We start from the raw sequence: 23,683 nt of genomic DNA on the forward strand, positions 1-23,683 counted from the left end.
ATCGTAAGAAAAATATATCACCAAAATGTCAGAATGCCAAAAAAGAACAAAATCATATCTCATATCTGAATCTAATACTGTACTCAACACAATGCCCCAACAGCAGGGTCACAATGCATTGTATATTATATCTACCACTGTGGCTACATTATAAATGGTGATTACATAAGGACAGTCATCTTACTATATTGTATTTATCACATGAATCTAACAATGTCATCATATTAATTATTGTACATTTGTCAGCAAGGGCAGCAGTTTTTTACCCAACAAACCATACTTTCACATATTCTCCTGTTACTGTAACAACGGTTGCTTTAATTTTCTTAAACAAAACTGAAAAACCTCAACAAAATCTCAAAATAAATAAGTTATCATTTGATACATAATTAGATCAAAGTAGCCTAGAATTGTGTCTTCTGCCACGCCCATGTGCAATCAAACATAGTTGTTGGAGAAAGTGCTGAAGTGAATTTTTGTGCCGCCTAGTGGTGTAAAGGGGAATGCAATCAAATGTGCCTTTTACCCCAGTGCACCTTTAACATTGTTGTACTTACATATGCAATGACAAACACACAAGTTGGAAAATATGTGGTCATTGAAACAATAATCTAATTACATGAACATGGTTATAAAATAACCTGTGAACATAACTTTCTGTCTGCATGTTTGCTTGTACCACTGGTACTAACTTCTGTTGTATACTGTATACCCACTCTCAAATACACACACTCAAACACTCATTACCATTTGCTTATGATATGATGCAGTTCTTGCTCTTCCGCCGCTTTGCGTGTATGTAGCTGGGAGTGTGGCCTCCCATCACTGTAGGACTATAACGATGTCGCAACTCTTCATTGTCAAAGTATCACGCAGCTGCACTGGCCGTGGAATGACTTCACCCAGGAGGTAACCATCATCTTCTGACGCCTGACGAAGAGAGAACAGGTTGAGCAAACTGATCTTCATCCTCAGCTGTTTCTCCATACCTTCCCATATATTGTCCAATCTGAGGACCTCCAGGATCTTGCAAGGTGAGGTCAGAGGTGGTCTGAGGACAAGGCCTAAAGAATTGTTGTCGATACCCATAATTTCCTCCAAAGAGATTGTGTGACACCCTTGACGAGGATGGTTGCTCAAAATCATTGTGAAATCTATGAATGGGGTCCCCAGGAAACTCTGATTGTCTGTGGCTAAATGCAGGGCATTGTCTGACCGAGAGCGGCGGGAGCGGTAGTGATATTTGTGACCTTTGTGGCCTTTGCGGTGGTGACGTTGACGTTGGCGCTGCTGTCTGGGGGAGTCTTGTGTCTGAGAGCGTCTTGGCCGTGGTGTCATCGCTTGGGCAGTACCTTCCTGCATACAGGACATACTTCCTGCAAGGCCAATTTGACCTTTGACCGGATTCTCAAAACTTAAACCTCTTGCTGAATCCCAGTATAGTGGAGGAGGGTATCTTACTCTGACAGGCATGCCAATATCAGCGAGAGGTCTTGGGACAGAGCTCAGGGATTCAGTGCTGCGAAACTGCATTGATGAGTTCAATGTACCCATGGTGCCTTTATCAGAAACATTTACCCTGAATCTTTACTCAGGTCAGGCATAGAAAATCGAGAGAAGTGCTCCTGACGCCTGTTGGTCCCATCTAAAGAGTTTCCTGCTGAAAACAAACAATGAACAGAGATCAGAAATAGTTATACTGCATGTAATGTGTGACATTTTGAATAAACCAATTAATGTCTTGTTTTAAACATCCATCTGTCAGGTAATAATATGACCAGGTATCATGATACATTTACCTTTCTAACTGAATTTATGCATACCTGTAGTGTAGGAAAGTGCTAGTGAATCAGCAGAACCTCTTGGTGTTTGTTCTAGTGGCGTAAGTTCACCAAAGCTTGGCCCAAATTGGTGCCTGCTCCTCAGCAATGGGGGACGATCTCTCGGGGAAGCCTTGCATGCTTATACTGCGCTTTGTCCAAAAATCCAGAATTACGGCTTGGTACTTCATTGAAGCTCATTTGTGTTTTGAGCTTAGGAGCATGAAATTCAGGTTCCTGGCCATGGTGCATCCAGTTTTCATTAAAAGAGTGGCCTCTCAGAGCAGCCATGACTGGAGGCTTTTAGAATTACCTCAGGTTGTTCTTTGGACCAAGATTCTGGATTGCTCACTATCTTGGGTGGCTGATTGGGAGAAGGAGGATAAGCACTCACGCATGCTACATTGGCTTCGTGCAGCTGATGAGGATTTGAAGATGTGGAGGAATCTCTTTGTTGAGACTCGTAGGAATAAGGCTCATCTCTGTTTACCCAAACTGACTGCTCACGGTTCAGACTTGGAGACCGACTTGGGGTTCTACTTGGGTTCTCGTTGGTGTGCGGTGGGGTGTACGGCTGGGAGCTGGGCTAGAGATGCTCAGCAAATCCATTTTAACAGCTAGAGGCTCTGCATCACTGACTAATGGTGTTGGGCCAGATGATGTTTGTCGTACACTTTCACTTTTGCCTTTTGTCCCATCTTTGCCAATCTGAGCACTGTGGCGTGACTGACGGGAGCACGGCACTCTGGAAAGCAGAGTCTGAGGAGTCTGACAACTCAGCTTCATCCCCTTGGCTACAGAGACGGGAACAGTAGATCAAACCTTGTTTCGGCAAGAAGGGAACGACCAACAAAGACTGATTGCAGCGAGCACAGCTGAAACACTCTTCGGTGGCATGCCAGTGTTGACCTTCATATGCCATCTGTCCTTGGTCTATACCTAAAACAAAAAAATTACAATTAGACATCACATTAATTTTTTTCTTGGCTGATGATGACTTTAAATGTATTGTGAGAAAAAAACTGTATTGGAATTCATTTTACTTCACATTTTCACAATCATTCTGTCTCAGTTTGTACTGTATCTTCGTGTCATTCCAGACAGACTGGATGATGACTGGAAAAAAGACACTAGGTGAATTTTTATCATTAAGGTGAATGTGTATACAAACTGCCAACATGTTTAAACAACATGTAAAAGTGTATTTTGCATTAAATGACCCCTTTAAAAGCTCTATTTACTAGGGGTCTCTTTGCAGCTATTTGTGTCATGGTAAAGAGTACAAACTGGATCCCTGTTGGTATAGTGCTGCCATTTTACCTGTGTTCTTTGGGTTCTGTGTTCTTCACTACATAAGTGTACATGGCACTGATTGCTGCCTGCAATAATTTATAGTGTTCATTTGAGGAGGCTCACTGGCACTCACTAAATAGGGCTTTCACACCGTTTAGTAGTAAGAACATACTGCTAGGAATTAAGCAGAGTTTTTTCGTAGAGAACAGCTTAAGGTTACGTATTTAGCCATGGTTCCCCAAAGGGAACAATACACTGCATCAAACACTTTGAGACCACATTCTGAAGTTTCAAATCAGTAAAGCAAGACATCATGAATGTATAGACATAAGTAACCAGGAAGCATAAACTCATATCCGGCAAACCCCAGTTAGCTTCCACAGAATCAAGCAGAGAGAACCTCGGACCCTGGGGTAGATGTCAGGCCCAGACATTAAAAACATCTCAACCACCCACCAACTTATAGTTTGCTTGGTCGCTGGAACCCTTTCTTAGGTGGACCAAAGCAATTAACAACTGATCTGCCTTACTTCACTGGGCAGCTCTGTGAACATAAGCATCCAGTGCACACACTGAACAGGGCAAATTGAGTCTTTCTTGGCCTGCTTCTTAGAAGGGAGAAGGACAAAAGGCTTGCAGTACAATGGGACCTGACAAGGAATTAGGGACATACCTGGGTCTTGGGTAAAGGAATGCCCTAGCCATGCTCGGAGCAAACACTAGGCACAATACAGCGAGTGTCTGGAGATCACATATCCTTTCTCAGCAGGGATATACAGAGCTGAAAGTTTTAGGTGTAATGTGCTTCTCTGAGATATCTTTGATGGCCCTTCCACTTCAAGGTGTGCAATTTCCTTGTGGCAGGAGCTCTGGACTGGAGTATGGATTCAACAACCTCAGCTGAGAGACTGAATACTATGAGCTTTGCCCCCTCAGGTGCCACACCCACAACTTTCATAACTCTGGACAGAGGTGAAGGATGGTGCCCTCGGCTCCAGAGAGGAGGTTTCTCCCTGATCTGAACCTCCAGGGAGGCACTCAAAAAAGGGACACAAGTGTTTAGAACCATACTATGGCTGGCCAAAACAGGGCTATTAGCAGAAGATAGCCATGTGAGATTATGGCCTTTCCACAGGCCTCAGGCAGAGCGTGAGTGACCCGTGAGTGAGACGTCCGTCATTAGCATTACACAATGACAAGGAGCACCCAGTGATGGGCCTTGAGACAGGAACTTGAGAAAGGTTTCTCGTGCCATACAATATCTTTCTGTGGTGGAGTATGGGTCGCAATACTCTGCTTCTGGGTCTGGGTGTATGAGGATCATCACATCATACCTCCTCTAAAGAAGACAAATTAGCGTCCGACAGATAAACTGGTGGATAATGCCATGATGAGAGCTATTTTTGGTGTGTATTATGGGTTTCTTGATAATGGAGGTGTGTTGTGAAGCATAGTTTACATGATTAAAACTGAGCATGCAACTCTGACATTTCTTTGCAACTCTTTTTTGTGGGAAATGTGAAAGAGTATGTATTCATTTGCCTGAATCTTAAAGGTGAAGGGTCTGATAAAGGGAACTTTTACAAACATTCTCATGTAGTAAACAGGCTTGTGTTACTTCTGTCAATTTGAGGCATTCAGTGTAGACAACTTCAAGCTATTTCAGCATGATGTGACACAACAATGGACACAACTGGTAATCACTCAAGCTTTATTTGAAATTGTCCCCATACCCTTATATAATGCATAGGGACTGTCAACTAGCATAAACTAGAGCACGCATGCACTGTGAAAATGCAGTCTTTCCAGGAAATTAAAGTAATAGTTCACCTAAAAATGAAAATTATGGTGATAATCTACTCACCCCAAGCCACATGACTGTCCTCTTTCAGACAAACACAGTAAAAATTTAAAACTTGATAATGCTGGTGGATAGCGGCCATTATTTTGCAGCTCTGTAAATCGGATATATCCACAAGTACTTCAGGGGGTTATGCGTGTCCCTGAGAGCATTGAGTTCTGGCCTTTTCGCTGACCTCTGACGCAGCTTATATCAGATGGCTTGGATGGCTTGGGATAGCTTGGGGGTGAGTAGATTATGGTGTAATTTTCATTTTGGGTGTACTTTTCCTTTAAGTGTCTGAATGCACTCACACATTTTTATTCACTTCTTCAAGTGGACTTTATTAGTGGACTAATGCTGGGAGTAGTGATGAGGCTATGGGGGCTATATTGCACTACAGCTATGGTGTAATCATAATTCTGAAAATCATATATACCAATATATATATTTTTTTCTTTTATACAGTATTAAACAAATATTATTGTTCTCAACTGAAATGAGTGATTTTAAATCCTTTATCATAGAAAAATAGAATAATAGAAACCACATGGATGCTTAACTGTTAATATTTTTGCAGTGCATTTATGAACTAAACTAAATTTGATGAAATGTTAACAGTATTTGTGTTGCATGTCATAGACAACAATGTTAGTGTCTACTGATTTAATTGAATTTTAATTTTATTCTCACCAGAAGTGGTAGGTCACCTGGGCAGTTTTCACTTAAGTTTTATATATAGTTTGAATTGATACAAACTACTTTTTAATCATGAATTTATTCAGTTTATTGAATTATTCATGACTTGCTTTTAGTCTGCTACATAGTAGGGAAGTAGACATATTCAGATGTGAGATGACTGTCTGACACAAATGCAATCCAACCATAATTGTAAGTGTAATTTATAATTTAGGGCTAATTCTGTAATTTTGAGTAAAATTATCAAACAACTTTGTGAAAAATAGCAGTCTAAAGAAATACAACGGCAGCTTCATAGAAATGCAAATGGCTTATATACATATATATTTGTGCATTTTGCTGCATGAAGTTTTGATTTGCAACACTCATTTATGGGATAATTTTTACAGATCATTTTTACATTAAACCCATACTGAATAAAAGCTAAACCCAGAAGCAGTTGTACTGTAATGAGGGAAAAAAGAAGACAATGTTCATGGAGGTTCTTCCTTACCTATGTGCTCTCCACAAGAGTCACAGTATTCTGCATAAAGTGACTCAAAGCAGTTGCAGCAGTGCGATGTCCCTCACGCATGATGTAGCGCTGTCCCGAGTGGGGCCTCACACTCATAACAGCAGAAATGTCTCATGTGCCAGTGCTGCCCTCTCTCTGCTTCTGTGCACTCATCTGCAAAGATAATCTACAAAAAGAGACACAAATTAAGTAAGGAGTTGTATATTCTGAAGCAAGGCAGGAAATGTACAGGCAGGAAATGTACAGGCATTCTAACAGGTTCAAGGTTAATTTCAGGCAGTGGCCAGATGTTTGGACTGTACACACCTCATCACATGCTGAGCAACGCGGCTTAAGTCGTTCGGCATGGTGACGGCCACAGTAGATTTTGCCATCAAGGTGGAAATAGATGAGATCTACCAATAGCTCAGAACACACACAGCACACAAAACAGTGAGGGTGCCAACACAGGCCATGGCCGACCCCGTGAGGGCAAACACTGCAATGTCTCCACCGTTGATCTGGTCTCCACACTATGTGAGAAGGACATGATGTCATTTTCCAGTCTCAATGTGTAACATGCAATAAAATTTTTTTACTACATCTAGACTTTGCATGGCTATTCATTTCTACTAATCCTGTTCACTAGTGCAGAAAAGTAATTCACCAGTAAATCAATCAAGATATAACTTTACTGGTAGTGGCCACATAGTGAGATGAAAAGATTAGAAATGGAAGCTTGCATCTCCACTAAAAGATGAGCATTGTTTTAGTATATGTACCTGTTCACATATAGCTCCTGCTACTGTGAGGGGGTAGAGGTCGGACAGTGCCTCTGCCTAGATTGTCTCGCTTTGCGCTGGTTACTGAAGATCTTTAATTCCCGCTTTTCTTCTTCATCCAGTGAGGTACAGTAACGAACCTGACATCAGTACACAACATCAATAAGTTAGCATCATCAAGGATCAACTACTTGGCAATCAAAACAGTTATTAATGAAGCTGTGATTGAAATGTATTTCATGGCACAGGAAATATTTCATCATATTAATACTATTAATAAAAGTGTGTGTATATACCTCTTTAGTTTCACTTAGCAATATAATTAATAATATAGTATCAAAACTGTTAGATATAGATATATATATATATATAATGTAATATAAAATATATTAGTGGTAGAATCAGTGCCAAATTGCCCCAAATGACCAAATTTGATAAAATAAACATTTCAGTAACACTTTCTGTGAAGGCTGTATTTATAATACTATTTACAATAATAAATAATATTATAAGGGTATTCTTAAGGCATATTGCATTATATTGACTGTTCTTGCTCTATTTCGCCAACAAAAGTCATTCCAAACACAGTCACAGCAATTGTTTTGTGTCTCTAAGCAACATGGCAGTGTTTTGTTTCTGAATGAATCAAAATTAAAATTATTTGTTTAAATCATGATGACATACAGTCATTTACTGCCACCTACTGGTGGTTTTAAATTTACGTTTAAGAACATCTTTTAATTTTACATTTTTATATCAGTATTCAACATCTTCAAAATATCGAAACATTATTTGTCTAATTACTGTCTAATTATTATTCACGAGCCTCTCTGATTGGCCTATTTTTCTGAGTGATGCACGACTAGGTCAGTCAAATGTAGTGATGTCACAATTATGTCACAGCGCTAGCTGGAAGCAAAACAAAGGAAAGACTAGAGCTGGCCCATTCAAAACAACACATTCATACGGCTACATAAGAAGCCTGGAAATATCATCTTCTTGTGATGTTGGGTGACAGAATAGACGCAATAGCGCCTCAAATTAGAAATATGATCACATACCTGATGGCACTGCCAGACAAAAATACAAAGTCCTTTATGCAATCTGTCAGTGGCGGGCCGTGCATTTCACACCTAGGCTTTCAGTTGCATCCTACACAAACTAATCCAATTCTTATTAATACCATCATAATGAACTTTAATATTTAGATCTACATAAGGTGAATATGATTTAAAATGCACTTAAAATCTACAACAACACACTGTACACAGAATATAAGCTAAGAAAACTGAGAAAAATGAATAATACTGTGTTTTTGCTAGCTTTAAATAGTACGCTCTCTTATCCAATCAAAGAGCGAGAAAATGGTAGCCTGCTAGACGGCCCCTGTGCTGCCAACTTGAAATCTGATTGGGTAATGCAATATAAAAAATACATTAAAACTACTCCGTGATTCTGATAGTAGACACTTAATTTGTAACGATTATGCTGCGTTTCAATAACCTTGATAAGAACATTCTTTGTTTGACCAGTTGAGAAACATGTTTGTGTACATGCCAAGAATTGGTTTAAATAACCTTGATTGGTGACACAATTTGATTATGTCCAACTCAGGTTATAAATAGTCAAGAAACATACACATCTTTAGGTTGCACCTTTGCCTGAAAAGACATCCAGGCATGCCTACAGTGTGCTATTGAGGCACAGCATCTCATTCCTGATTTTTCAGGGAACAGTGTTGTCAAGTAACCTGAGTAAGCTACTCTCGATGCCACATTTCAATAAAACTGATGTGGAACAAGAATACTAATGCTGCTGCACTGGAAGTGTCTGCAAGGGGACACCTTGTCAAAATCCTAGTGTAGCATGCAACCACCTGGTTGGATGGGACCTAACTCTTAGAGGTTAAGCTTGACCACAGGCCGATGACAATAGCATATGAAAAGGTTCTGTTACTCATGTCGCTGACTGGTGTGGTGGACACAAATCTGAAGAGCATGTAGTGGACACAGAAGTGAAGTTCTTCTTGCTCTGGTGTCATAAATGGCAAAAGGCTTCAAGAATGACTGATGTTGTCACGTTTGAGGTTTGGCGGGAAGGAGCAGACGACAAGTAAAATAAACTTAAACAAATTGAATTCTTTTAAACGGGCAAAATAAACATATACAAACAGGTAGGCAGGCAGGCAGGCAGAACATAAACCACATAAGGACTTCGATGATCGGACGAAACTGAATACAAAGGGACATAGCGATCTGGGGAGACCCTCATCGAGCAGAGCACTTCAATCAAAGTGATTACAGTGCTTGCTTGACAGTGAATTTTCTGCCACATTCATATGCCCCAGAATGTTATTGCCATGATGGACAAGAACTTGTCCTGTGTCCAAAGCAGGACCTGCTGTGCTAGCCTGTTCTGGCAGCACAGATGTAGTCTGCCCTGGTGACTTATATAAGTAACTACCACATGCTTAGCTCATAACCCTTATATGTCTCTGGGGATTGGCTCTTTAGATTAAGTCGCCTAGCTATGAGCCACAACTCTAATGGTCTCATGTGCAAGACGTCCAAAAGTTACACATGGATGCTGTCACCATGAGACCATGAGAACTTTCTGCAAGTAATTGACAGTAATTTACTTTCTGACCTAACCTGAAATCCTACAGGTGTGTGCAGAATGGATAGTCAGCGGTGAGCACTATAAATAACATTACTATTCTGTACTATTTGCAACTAACAATAATAATTAACACAAATTAAAATATTGAGATTTTGGCTGACATATTTAAGCAGAGGTGGAGCTAAGCCAAAACATGAGCAGCAGACAGGAAAACTCATTTATCCTACCATAATGCTACTGTAAACTTAGCAAATGCTGTAGCAATACGAGGTAAGCTTAATTATAATATGAGTATCATATTATTATATGAGATTGCTGCCACATATCTGATAATAATAATTTGTTTTATCCAAGGCCATTAAACTGCACTGGCATAGTTTAGCATGTTCTCATGTCATTGACTTGATAAAATGCATTTAATGAAATTAAATCTAATTCCATGTCCAACTCTAACGAGCAAGACATTCATGTTTTTGATTTAATGATACCTAACACTTTCAACCATGTAATGCAAACATAAACTAAACTTGAATTAAACAGGATTAATTCTTGATTTTGTTTAAAAGTTAATATTTAGTAATATCATCAACATCTCCTTATTTTTTATTATTTTCTATCAACAACTTAAATAGAATGCCAAGGAAAAAAGGATCAAAGGAAAAAAACACAAGGAACTCTCTGCAGCCAGAGGTAGCATCCCTAATACTTCTGTATGGTCCGATCTTCTGTCATGGTGTGGTTTACGAGAAGGAGCACTCAACCAGAATATAAAGTTAATGGCTTTAATCATACACATATAAAGATATAATACCTTGGGTAATAATAATACCTTTGGGCAGACAGGCAGATAAATGAAACCACATATAATATAAACGAGATCGGACAAACTCAGCTGAAACAACAGGACTTAAATACACAAAGTAAATACAGCTGAACACGATAAGACAATTAACTACAAGTAGGTCACACTGAACACATGGCACAAGACAAACAAAAGAGTCCACATGTGTGACAAATATATACAAGATTTGTTTTGTCCATATATTGAAAGCCAGGGGGGACCAGGGCTTGCTACCTCTCCAATGCTCAAAGTCGCTCAAGACCACTCACTACCTTATCTAGTTTTTCTGGAAAAATCTCTGAAAAAAGATGACATGTATTGCTTCAGTTGTCGTCTCGATATGACTAGTGCTTTAACTTTCACTTTCATTTTCACGTTCAAACGACACACAATGCAGTCTCTAAAGACAAAGAAACTGAGCATGTGTACATCTGACCGTCTATTTATAAGCTTCAGGTCCGCATAATCAAATGACATCATTTACACAGCTGTGTGCCCACCACAGCGCAACAGTGAAAAAGGACATCTCTTAAAGTGTCACAAACGCTTTTTTAAAATCATCATACCCTAAAGAAAAATGCTAATCATTATGAACTGATATACTGTCCAGCATTACTCTAATATACAATAAAGGTAAACTTAAATTATCTAAAAGTCCTAAATAACCATAAATAGTTGTGAGAAGATTGGATTTGTGTCGGATCCATACCAGGTTTTAAAGAGACAACACTGGTTTAAAGTAATACATGTTTCAGTCAGTGTAATTGATGTAAATCAAAGAACAAAAGAAAAAGAGAAATCAAGAGAAATGTTGATTCACTTATTTTAGCTTGAATAAAGATTCAATTAAATATTGAATTTAAAATGCATGCATATACTGTTTATGTGAGGATTAAGTTCACTTAAATGAAAAGTAGATTTTCTAAGCTTATTAAATGTTAAAGAGTTAATTAGGATGTGACATGTAATGTGACACTTTGCATTTCACTAAGCTGCTGAACGATCTCAGCTTTTCACATATTTTTTAATTGTGAACACTGCTCTTCCTTCAAAACAGCCAGTAAAAAGAGTGGCACCAAAATCAGCACGACTGTCACAAATCCAGTCTATGGTCTTCTTGCCATTTAACACTAGAGGTTGCCATCTCTACAAAATTATGCAACACAGACTGCTGCACACCACCCTGAACTTCATTTCATATACTCCTTTGAACAAGATTGGTTTCACCTGAGTTTAATTACACACTCTCATATATGATTGCACAGCTGCACCCAGTTAATCACACGCTATTTGACCATTAGACTTCCTCCCATTCAATGCCGAATATTCAATGCTTCTCGAATAAGCATTTTAATTATCAGAGTAAAATAATCATGGCTGATAGTAAGATGTGCAACTATAAAAGAAAACCAAACTGGGCGCAAGAGCAGCTGATACTTGTTGCCGAACTGGTTAATAAAAAGGATATAACTATAGGAAATTGTATAGTGTGGATACCTTTTTAAAAGCCAAATAATTCAAATTTTTTAATATTCTGAGGCAGATTGTTGGCAACAGGCATTTTAGGAAAGTTTGTGGCTTGGTTTTAGTAACTCTTCACTACTCCTACTAACATTTAACAGATTTAGGAGCTAGTTTTAATGCTTTCTGAAACAATAAATTGTAAAATTTGGAGCTACATTTAGCTTAAAGATGTTTTGTGAATACTTTGGTCCTGGTTCTCTAACTTTGGTATTCTATACAGGGCTATAGGAACTTATATTGTCCCTCCATAGGGTTAGGGTTTTGAGAATCTTCTGAAAGCTTTGTGAGTACATCTCTGGTACAGAATCCTGAATCTCTTGATAGTTGCAGGTTGAGCATGGCATCACTCCTCTAACTCTTAAGTGATATTGCATACTCTGCTACCTGATGACCGTGCTGAGTTCTCGAGTGCTGAGCTTGAGTTCTCCTCTCACTGAGTCACTCTACTCCTAAAAAAATCCTTTCTGCAGTTATGACAGGTTATAAAGCCCATGATGTAAGTCCTTGTTATAATACTCTTTCAGCTAAACCTGTAAAACTCTCTGTGAGAGCTTTTTGAGTACATCATTTTCTTTGAGTTAGTGTGATAATACTCCTTCATTTCTGAAGGCCTATTATTGAGTACTGATTCTAAGAAGCATAATCATGTGCATCTATGGCTTTGTGTCCTGATCTGCTCTCATGGATGAGCAGGCATTGCTCCCCTTGGTCCTAAGGGTGGTGCAAGAGCTTACTGCTCCCACAAGCCTCTTCACCAGGCTTTTTTCAAGCCTAACTGTTCAGGACCCCCCTTCCTCTTTAAACTCAATGTTGTGTGTGAGTTCTCTTCTTAATCTGTTAGAACTTCCCTCCTAGAGCCCCGTGCTGAGTTACATCAGGTTTAGAGGTATCCTTTCTGCCACCCTGTTAGGTTGCCATTTTTAGATTGAGCATGGAAGTGCTCCTCTCACTGTGGGAGGGTTACCTATGAGCCTGCAACTCCCATGATGAGCATGTAATTTCTCATAACATTTTTTCCCTCCTTGGTGGTCTGTTCTTACTGTTGAGCTTGGCAATGTTTCCCTCTCTATTGGAGGGACAACTACCTATCTTGGAGGAACATGTTCTCCTCTTGATCTTAGAACTAAGAACTCTAAAGAACTTTTTGGGGCTCATATGAGTCACAATACCTGGTGGATTATACCTTTCCTAGCTGGCCTCAAAGATGAGCACAGCTGTGCATGTTACAGGTTCCTTTATAATCATGTTTGCTGTGCTCCACTCAATTTGAGGGTCTGCTATGGTACTTCTGCAGCGACATTATGCACCACTCTGACTATTAAAGTTGAGTCCTCTGCTTCCTTGCCTATAAAGCAGACATACCAAGCTGCTAGGCCTTCCTTTTGGCCACTGGATGGACTGTAACTTCTGCTAACTGGAGCTCCAAAACTATGTCTATGGTGAGTGCACATGTTGACCATTTTGTTTACTTTCCAAATTCCGTATATATCTAGACCCCACTCTAGATGTGTATCTTCAGTGATACCAAAATAATGTTTCCCTCTTCAACTGGGCTGTGGTCAGATGTTCAAGGCTACCAGTTCAAGGGATCTGGGGAAAAAGATCCCTTCGAGAAGTCTCCATGTCTCCAGTAGGTGTTTATTGCCAGTTCCTTGCCATTTTTCTTACATTTGTCACTTTTGGAGACCTCTGACAGACAGATCAATTGTCTACACTGTAGCCTGTCTGGGAGAATTAAAGGTTGATGAAGTATCCTATGTGGCAGGACTGGGTCTGGTACTATGGCCTAGACCAGGGGTGTACATTCTTGCTCCTGGAGGCCACTTTCCCAAACAGATTAGCTTCAAGATACAGCTGGAGATGAAAAAAAGAGACAATCAAGTGGATTGGGATTATTGGGGATGGCTCCCCAATACCACGGGACACCCCTACTCTTTACGATGAGTGTCAAGGGATTTTAGAGAGTTAGGACCTCAATTAAACATCTTATCCTAAGGAACATGCTCTTTCACATTATGGTGTCCTTGTCACTGTGGCGTTAGGACCCACACAGACCACAGGGTGAGCACCCCCTGCTGTCCTCTCTGACACCTCTACCAACAGCAACTTAGTTTTCCCAGGAGGGCTTCCATCTAAGTACTGCCCAGCCTTGCTTAGCTTCTGTGGGCAAACAGTCTTGGGCTGCAGGGTGATATTTCTTTTTTTTTTACTGTTATAGAAGTTTATATAACATGTTGCTTGGGCATTTAGCCGAAAGGATAGTGGAGTTGGTGCTTAGTGTGCGCCTCAGGAAATATAGCTTGCACTCCCCTCAGCATGGCAGAGTGAACTAGCATTCTAGAGGTTTACAGAAGAATAAAGTCAAAATCACATTTTAGCCCTGTTGTACCCTTTTTATTTCTTGAAAAAAGAATACCATATCCTGTTGCCATGACTTATTGCAGGGTCTTTTAGTCTATTGTTAAAATGCGTATAGACAAAATGAATTCAATATGAAATAAAAACGTATAACTATGTGTCTAGGACTAGACAATCTGCAGTGTTTAGATATCTGCTGTAGTTATCCATTTTTGAATTAAAAACTTTGAGCCATGTCAGTACTAACAGACCTCATTGTCATGCGGTGGCAGCTGTTGAAGGAGTTGCTTGATCCGATGCTTTTCACCAATGCTGTTGACATAAGGAACCTTATCCTCTGGGAAAAAGCTGTAATACTGGTGAACCTGTGTTTGCACAAACATAAACAGACAATAATTCATATAAACAGCAAGGAAAATTATAAAAGGTTTGTCATAACAAAGAGTACAGAAATTGTGTATATCTGGGAAAATGGGGGAAATGCTCCTAAGGAACAATGTGGATTTAGTTTTAAACTGTAATATATTTTACATATACGTTTAGCATGTGTAATAAAATGGTGGATCAGCTATTGTAAAAAATAAATAAATTATATATATATATATATATATATATATATATATATATATATATATATATATATATATATATATATATTATTACTTTCAATCCATAAAAATACTTAATTGCGATTAATCACATGACTTTCATGAGTTAACTCACGATTAATCACAATTTAATCACACATTTTTATCTGTACCAAATGTAACAAATTAATACTATTTAGGTTTTTAATACTCTCACTGACATGGACAGATATATGTTATATATGTAATATGTTTATTATTAGTGAAGCCATAGTTAACATAGAGCATGAAGACTGGACATGTTTCAAAGGTCATAGATGTTTTTCAAAGAACTTGTTCATGTCTATTGCAGACATAAAAAAAATAACATAGATTACTTCTCTTTATTTGCACTGAGATTTAGACAAGCCTGTTTACATTTTCACACTATAGGGCAGCTAACTTCTAAACATACAAAGTGCAAATTTAATATTTATTATTACGTTTGTTTGCCTCTATGTGCCCACATATTGTATTTTGATGCAGCTAAATTCTCAATAAAACGATTTTATATATATATACACACACACAATGGAATTAATATGAATTTGTGACTAAATCATAAACCTTTAAGACTACATAACCAGCACTACCTTTCATGTTAATCCACACAAGATCCTGATTTATAATCAAGCTGTTGTCTAAAATAGCTTAGACATATGATTGAGACAATAGCTGTGCTGGGATTTCTGCTATTCTTGTAAAACTATGTAAATTTAGAAATGCAACATAATATTGGTTCTAAAGCAGCACTAACCTTTGGTGCTCTAGCAGTTAATAAACAGAACTGAACACATCCTGCTGAAGGACATTTCAACCGGAGCTATTTGTTTAAGTTTATGTCTATTAGGATTCACATGGGTATATATTACTCCGCAGTAGTGACAACCCGACCAGGCTACAATGGTCCAAAAATAAGCACTTATTATAAGTGTACCATAATGATCTGGGATAAGACAAAATGCAGTTTGATAGATTAATTTATTTAGCAAATTCTGAACACAGAAAACGTTATATGCTGCTATAGCCACTCAAAGAACTCAGCAGATGCACTGCCTAGGCCACAGGTAAAACAGAAAATGCATGCTGCGTTAATCACGTGTTGCATAACTGCATAATTTTACAATTCTATTAATAAAATGTATTATAGTTGTGTCTGTGCTCCATTTATTTTTAGAGAATGCTTTGGTTTGTTTGCAGTTAAAATAACTTTTAATCGACAAATTAATATTTGATGGATTTACTGTAGTAACACTAAATCTACCTAATTAACACATTATTATTAAACACTTGTGAGGTAGTACTTTTCCACAGAAAAGTTTGACAATTGATGTATTAGAACCCTAGTCAATCACATAATGTCATGCCGTCACTCCCTTCATCCGCTGATCCTGTCACCTTGTCACGTTCACAATCACCAGATCACCCCATTCGCTCACTCCGTTCCTTCAGTGGCTGATCTCAAGGTGACACAGCGACTGCTCTGGTCATCTCTCCGTCTGCCTGCTTGTCTGCCTGCTTGTCTGCCTGCTTGTCTGCCTGCCTGCCTGTCCGCCTGCCTGTCCGAAAGACTCTTTCTGCCTCAGCACTTGGCTTACAAGGGAAGAACTTTAAACTTACCCTCTTGAACTCCTTTCTAGTAAATATCCTCAGTTTATTTGTGTTCGCTTGACGACTGAAAGCTGCTCATTGCATGGTTCATTCAAGCTCTTCGCAAAGCTCTTCCTCCGCCTGTTAATCCAATCTGTCCCATGGCTCGACCCACCATGTTTGCTGGGGAGTTTACCACCTGTTATGGCTTCCTCCTACAGTGCTCATTGTACCTGGAGATGCAGCCTCATCTCTTCCCCAATGAACAAGGAAAAATAGCCTTCATTATATCTCTACTCAACGGTAGAGCTCTACAGTGGGCAAAGGCAACTTGGAGCAGTGATAGCGCATGGCTTAACTCACTTGATGACTTTCTGGGGCATTTCCGACAAGTGTTTGTTCAATCAACCACCTGCAAGACCGTGCACAACGAACTACTGCAGCTCAGGCAGACGGAGCTATCAGTTCATTAGTATGTGCTGCGCTTTCATACACTGGCCTTCAAGAGCGGTTGGAACGATGTCGCTCTCCTCTCCGTGTTCCGCCGTGGACTGAACCCCTCCATTCATCAACAGATGGCCATTTATGATGACAATGTGGGGTTAGAAACCTTCCTTAGAAAAGCCGCCAATGTGGCCCAGCACATCCTGAGCCTGAACCTCCTATCATGGCAACCTCACACCGGCACCTGAACTGATCACTGACAGTTACCATCTCTCCACCCGTGAAAGATCCCGTCCGAATCCTGGAAGGACTGTGCTTGTACTGCGGCTCCCAACTCATCCTTTCCGTCCGTACCTGTCCAGTCCGTCCACCTTGATCAGCGGTAATTGTCACCACACTAATCCCTTCCATTTTGCAAATTCCCCATATCGACGCAAATCTCCTGTATCACAATAAACTTTTCCCATTCAAGTTGTTGGTCGATTTGGGAGCCACAGGGATTTTCATCTCGTCCCCCAGCCTTCCCAGCCTTTGTATTCCTCGTCATCATCTACCCAATACCTACCATATAATGACTATCCAAGGAACCCTCGACAGAGGCCTGGTTCGTAACGAGACACCACCACTAACCCTCTGCAAATCGGCAGCCTCCATGTGGAAAAACTTTCCCTACTCGTTCTGGAGGATGCAACGGTAGACGTGGTGCTGGGTCGACCCTGGCTACAACTGCACCAACCAGAGGTGAACTGGGAGAAGTTCTGAGGTGGAGCAGCCAATGTAAGGAGGAGTGCCTAGCATCAGTCACCAAACTCAGTCCAAACCCGTTAACCTGTCACTCCACCTCCATTGATAGTCCCGAAACACAATCCATCACTCCCACTCCACCTGATCTTCTCCATTCTGATGTCTTCAGCAAATCCGCAGCCATTCACTTATCCCCACACCAACCTTGGGATTGTGTGATCGACCCGCTAACTGGTGCCAAAGTGCCCAAAGGGATGAATATATCTCCTATCGGTTCCAGAGAGAGAGGCCATGGTGGAGTATGTGGAGGAGGCGCTGTGACAAGATTTCATTCAACCATTCACCTTACCTGCCGCGTTCAGTTTCTTTGTTGCCAAGAAAGATGGTGGGCTCCGACCCTGTATCGACTACTGAGCACAGAACAACCAAATGGTAAAATTCGCTTACCCCTAACCTCTAGTGGCAGCTGCACTGGAGGATCTCAGGGAGGCACGTATCTTCAGCAAGTTAGACCTCCATAGTGCTTATAATCTCATTCGGATCCGCAAGGTAGACAAGTGGAAAATTGCCTTCACTGGTCACTACAAATGTCGGGTCACGCCATATGGGCTCTCCAACTCATTGTCCATCTTCCAGAACTTCATGTAAGAAATTTTCTGAGACATGCTTCATCGATTTGTGCTCATCTACATAGATGATATACTCATGTACTGAGCATCTATGTCATGTAATCCAGGTCCTCCAACGTCTTTGACAGCATCACTTATTCCTAAAAGCTGAGAAATGTGAATTTCACCAAACCACCATGCACTTCCCGGGCTACATTCTTATGCCAACAGGCATCCAAATGGATCCCAAGAAGGTGGATGCCGTTCACAGCTGGCCAGTCCCGACCACTATCAAGGAGCTACAGAGGTTCCTGGGGTTTGCGAATTTCTACCGCTGTTTCATCACCCACTACAGTCAGTTTGCCACACCACTCACCTCACTCCTCTGTAACCAAGGAAAAAAAAAACTCTCTCCTGGAATCCTGACGCTGAGGAGGCCTTCACACGGCTAAAAACTTCCTTCCACTCGGCACTAGCTCTTCGTCACCCCGATCCCAATCTCCCTTTCGTCGTTGAAATGTACCCGGCAACTCTAGGTGTTGGTGCTACCCTGTTGGAGTGGCAAGGAGAACCTCCAGTGTTACATCCCTGTGCCTACTTCTCTTGGAAACTGTCCTCAGCGGAGCAAAATTATAACGTAGGTAACTGGGAAATTCTGGCCATCAAACTCACCCTGAAAGAATGGCATCACTGGCTGGAAGTCATAACAGACCACAAAAACCTACAATATCTCTGAGAGGCCAAATGGCTAAATCATCACCAGGCCAGGTGGGCCCTGTTCTTCACTCGATTTAATTTCAAAATTTCCTATCGACCTGGCCATAAAAATCTCAAGGCAGATGCACTCTCTGACCTGCACCAACCTGACCCCGAACCAGAGGAACCAGAACCCATTCTACCTGCTTCAGCCTTCCTCGCTCCCATCCAATGGTCAGTTGACGATCAAATTCGAGAGGGCACCCTAACTGAATCTGCTCCGCCGGGAGGTCCAGAAGGGAAACTCTATGTACCATGCACTATCCGAGTACCCTTTCTGGACTCAATCCATACCTCTCCGGGATCTGGCCGTCCTCGTCTCCGGTTTTGGGGGGGTTAAGTCAAGCCATCCCTCCCTTCATCCGCTGATCCTATTTACTCTCAAGTGCATAACCTACGCCACTGCAGATGTTGATTGATGTGGTCCAGCGAGATTAAAATGAACCTGACATGAGTGGTAATTTTCTGAATTGTTTTCTTGAAATATAGATTTTTGGCTTATAGCTTAATATAACTTTTACTCTCATAATCTAACTTATTTTTCTTGTAATTCAACAACTTTTTCCTTTCAATTTAATGAGCTTATTCTCAACATTTTATCTAAACATTTTTCTTGAAATTTAGCTACTTTGATCTTGATTGGTTTCTGCCTCTTCATTATGCATGAACAAAACAATCAAGAGCAGTCCAGTGAATAGATGGGGCGATCATGATCCAGGGGCGAGGCAAAGAGAGAAGCAATAGTCCAGGCAGGGACAAACAGAAATTCATATAGCGGTTCTGATTCCTTATAGACTTGTGTGCATCATTGACTACAATCCTTACACACACTTTTATAAATTTACTCTATTACTATATCCATGTTACCATGCAAGACACTGAAGAGCATTAAAACCATTTAAAAGGGTTCTCTTTCTGTTGGTCACTACAAGTTATGTAATGACGACATTATGAGACTTTAAAAGAAACACAAATGAATATTGGCTAGTGGATTCAGCATATCTGAGCCACTTCCCATGTATATGTGTCACAAATCTGATCCATAAACTTCCATTCACTTACCACCAGATGTCACTCTCTTACCACATCGACTTACCACACCACCATTGTATTTCACTCCGATCTTCAATTCCAATGATCCTTTGCACTGATTACAAGCACATACACAGCTTATTGCACCCACTCACACACCTTAACAGTTTCTCCCTTTGTTCCAAACCAAGTATTGTCTACCATTTATTGCCTAGTAATAGTTACATTTAAGCGCAGTTCTGTGTTACCAAAGTTAAGTACAAGGTCTAGTTTAGTTCCTTGTCTGGATGATTTGACTATGTAATTCAGATTAACCCTTATCTTGCTGTTTTGGACTCTGCCTGCTCCTCATTTGGATTCATTGCTCATGCACTAGGATTACTCTTGTGTCCCGTCCATGCCAAACTTGTTTGCTGTTGTTCAACCCTGACAATGTTATGACCATGTTTTACAATAAATGCTTGCATATGAACTTGCTCATCTTTCTTTCCTGTCACCCTCTTACAGTACAATCTGTAGATCTGATTTCCAGATCTCTTCTGCAGGTGTATTTTTTTTTTTACGAGAGCACTCTCTGGTACTCTGATGGAGATTTACTGCTGATCACAGAAATGTGTTTCCCGAAGGTACACGTTAATCGTAACTTCTGTCTAATCACGCACAAATATTAATCTCTCTCTGAAGTATTGTGTATGAAGGAAGACACACACACAAAACAAGTTAAAATGCCCGCCTCTGTAAGTATCCTTACAGATATTGCCAGCTGAATGTACAGTATTGGTGCACTGGATCAGTGCAATCTCTTAAAGTGACAGCACCTTTTACTCAATGCCCCTTTGGAAGGTTGCCACGAGAACCTGTATGTCAATTATGCTATCAATTAAGGCTTAGACCAGTGGTTCCCAACCTTTTTTAACTCACAGCCCACACAACCAAACACATATGTTTCATGCCCACTGCAAAAAAATTTAAATGAACCTGTTATTTGTGTCGGGTTAGTAACTGAGTACTCAGAAGCATGACTTTTAACTGTCTTTATTGAATAAACGGGTAAACGCATAGTAACAGTTTATTATTATTTTTTGTTATTTAATTATGATATTTAATTATTACTACACATTTTTACGTACATTAGCAATATTATTATTTCTATTGATAATAACTGGCGGCCCCCCTGCAATACCGTTGCGGCCCACAGGTTGAAAACCACTGGCTTAGACAGTAATTCAACAAGAGTTCAACAGGAACAACCACTATTGTAAATTTGATTTATTAGGGTGTTGTGAAGTGAGGCGGAAAACTGTGGCATGAAACAAAGAAAATGACCAGCTTCATGCACAGGCCACAATTGTTCCAATGATAGCTCTTCATCCCAACAGGCTAACTTAAGCATGAGGGACAGATCCTTGCAGAAAACTGCTGGGCCAGCCACTCGGTGCTGCTAACATGAAGAAAACATAGAGAATGCTACCTTTACAAGAGTCCGGGTACAATACAAAGATAATCCAAAACAGAGAGAGACCGTGGTAAATACTAAGGGCTTATGTAGCCTGAGTCTGATAGGAAGCAGCTGTATGATCAGGTGAGTGAGTCATTTAGTGGAAACAGGTGTGTGTGTGTGTGTGTGTGTCGTCAGTGGAATGATTGATGGGAATTAAAATACAGTCAATGTGGAGTGGAGGTCAAAGTTCGTAGACCAAAATCATGACAGAATCAGACACTGCTTCTTTTTATGTAACATATTTTCTATTATGAACCATAATACATCTTGATTCATTTAGCCATTAAGTTTGAATTCTTACCACAAGCAAACTGCTCTCGTTTTCAATTGCGCCAAGCCTGTGATTGTTTATATGTATGCCAAAACAATCCAAGCTAAAAGAGAAAACATGCCAAGTTCCAAAAACAAAACAGAATAAAAACACTCCGAACATCTGTGGATAATTTATTATTGATATAATTGCTTTTCTATCAAATATGACTTGATGATCTCAAAAGTTCAAAACCGAACATATTGTAACATGAACATGTATCATGCAGGGAATTCAGCAAAGTGTGTAAAGAAATTGTACAAATGAAAACACTGTATTACACCTGTTGTTAGGGTTTTTAGGAAATTGTTTTATGAATGACAAAGTGCATTTGTTGGATGTTGTAATGTTATTTTTTTTTATATAAGCTCATTAGGACATGGTGATTTGGCAAATATGGTAACTGGTGGTGGAACATCTATCGGTGAAAGTGAGTTTGAATTATGATCTCCAACAGAGGGGGACATTGTTAATTGAGATGAGAATCACAGATCTGTAAACACGGGTATTCTGTTTTTGAGAAATGTAAATATGATGTGCCTGCTAAGTTTGTTTGGTGTTTATGTATTTGTCACAGCTTTGTTAGTGACAGCCAGGTAAAGACTTTTTGCCCTCACCTTCAGCACTGCTGTTAAATTAAACCACTATTAAAATATCAGTTTTTTAAATGCAGAAATGATTCTACAAATGACTTATTAGGATAATTTCATGTCCCCCAATTTCACATTTCTATATTCAAAATGTAATTTACAATAATATTTTCATCAAATTTTCTGATACTGAATTTATGATTGGTGTAACTGCCTTATAGTGTAGATTGTTAATGAAGGTAATTAAATCACGTTAAACAGAATGTACATTTCCTATTTGAGCTTGTGAGAGAGACAGATGAGGATCGCTGAGCATCATTGATTTGCTGATGAACATTTCATGGTTGAACAGATGGAAAGGAAATGGCTCATGTCACAGAATGAACCTGTAAGTCTCTCTTTCTTTCTTTCTTTCTTTCTCTCTCTCTCCCCCTCAAAAGTTTGAGTTAAGTTGCATCATTGGCATGACATTTGTTTTATAGCATTGCCAAAGCATAAAAATATATGTCTCTCTCTCTCTCTCTTTCACACACATGAAAAATGTGATTATATAATTTTATATTCTAGTATAACTATCATATATATATATATATATATATATATATATATATATATATATATATATATATATATATATATATATATAAGTCAAAATGATGACAGAACCAAAAAATTTCCATCCTTCAGTTGAAAAGACTGGCATGCTGACATGAAGCTACCTGTTCAGGTTTGAGGCCGGGGGGCACCCAGGCGTACTCCTCCAGTGCACAGCCAGAGTCATCATCAGAAGTTGAGTTCCTCTGGAAGTCAAACATGATTTTAGAGACCGTCCTCTCCATATCCAGGGCCATATCACTACTTCATACCATTAATCACTGCAGAAAGACACAGACAGACAGGAATGAGAAATGCAGATGCTGATATCACAGACACTTGCAGGCATTACATAGATTACTGTTGATATTCAGTGATGATTATTTGTTTCAGTTATTTAGCAGCTGACCAAATACTCAATGAATGTGTGCACACTGACAAAGTACTGAAATCAAATGTATTGAAATTGACTGCATGAAACTTTTCATTTTCTCATAATGCAATGTTTCTGTAAACGCACTGAGGGTTCTCGATGAATGTAAACGAAACACAAAATTTAGACATTTAAGCTTTCATTTACAGTTGACCACCTAAATTCTGATTCTAAATACTTGAAAAA

General features: G+C 39.7%; 1 protein-coding gene across 1 annotated transcript; it reads right to left on the reverse strand.

The window, feature by feature from the left end:
- Positions 1-693: 693 nt before the first annotated feature.
- On the reverse strand, positions 694-23,339 carry prickle2a (prickle homolog 2a). The gene is given in 21 exon segments (XM_043233262.1): positions 694-868; positions 871-931; positions 933-1,179; positions 1,182-1,577; positions 1,580-1,657; positions 1,824-1,939; positions 1,941-1,975; positions 1,977-2,124; positions 2,126-2,366; positions 2,369-2,558; positions 2,560-2,759; positions 6,146-6,211; positions 6,214-6,242; positions 6,244-6,332; positions 6,473-6,634; positions 6,637-6,678; positions 6,928-6,960; positions 6,962-7,000; positions 7,002-7,067; positions 14,521-14,634; positions 23,190-23,339. Coding segments are annotated over 21 exon segments (2,616 nt in total). The 3' UTR covers positions 694-754.
- Positions 23,340-23,683: the final 344 nt, after the last annotated feature.

The sequence above is a fragment of the Puntigrus tetrazona genome, unplaced genomic scaffold (assembly GCF_018831695.1).
Source record: "Puntigrus tetrazona isolate hp1 unplaced genomic scaffold, ASM1883169v1 S000000776, whole genome shotgun sequence".
Taxonomy (NCBI): domain Eukaryota; kingdom Metazoa; phylum Chordata; class Actinopteri; order Cypriniformes; family Cyprinidae; genus Puntigrus; species Puntigrus tetrazona.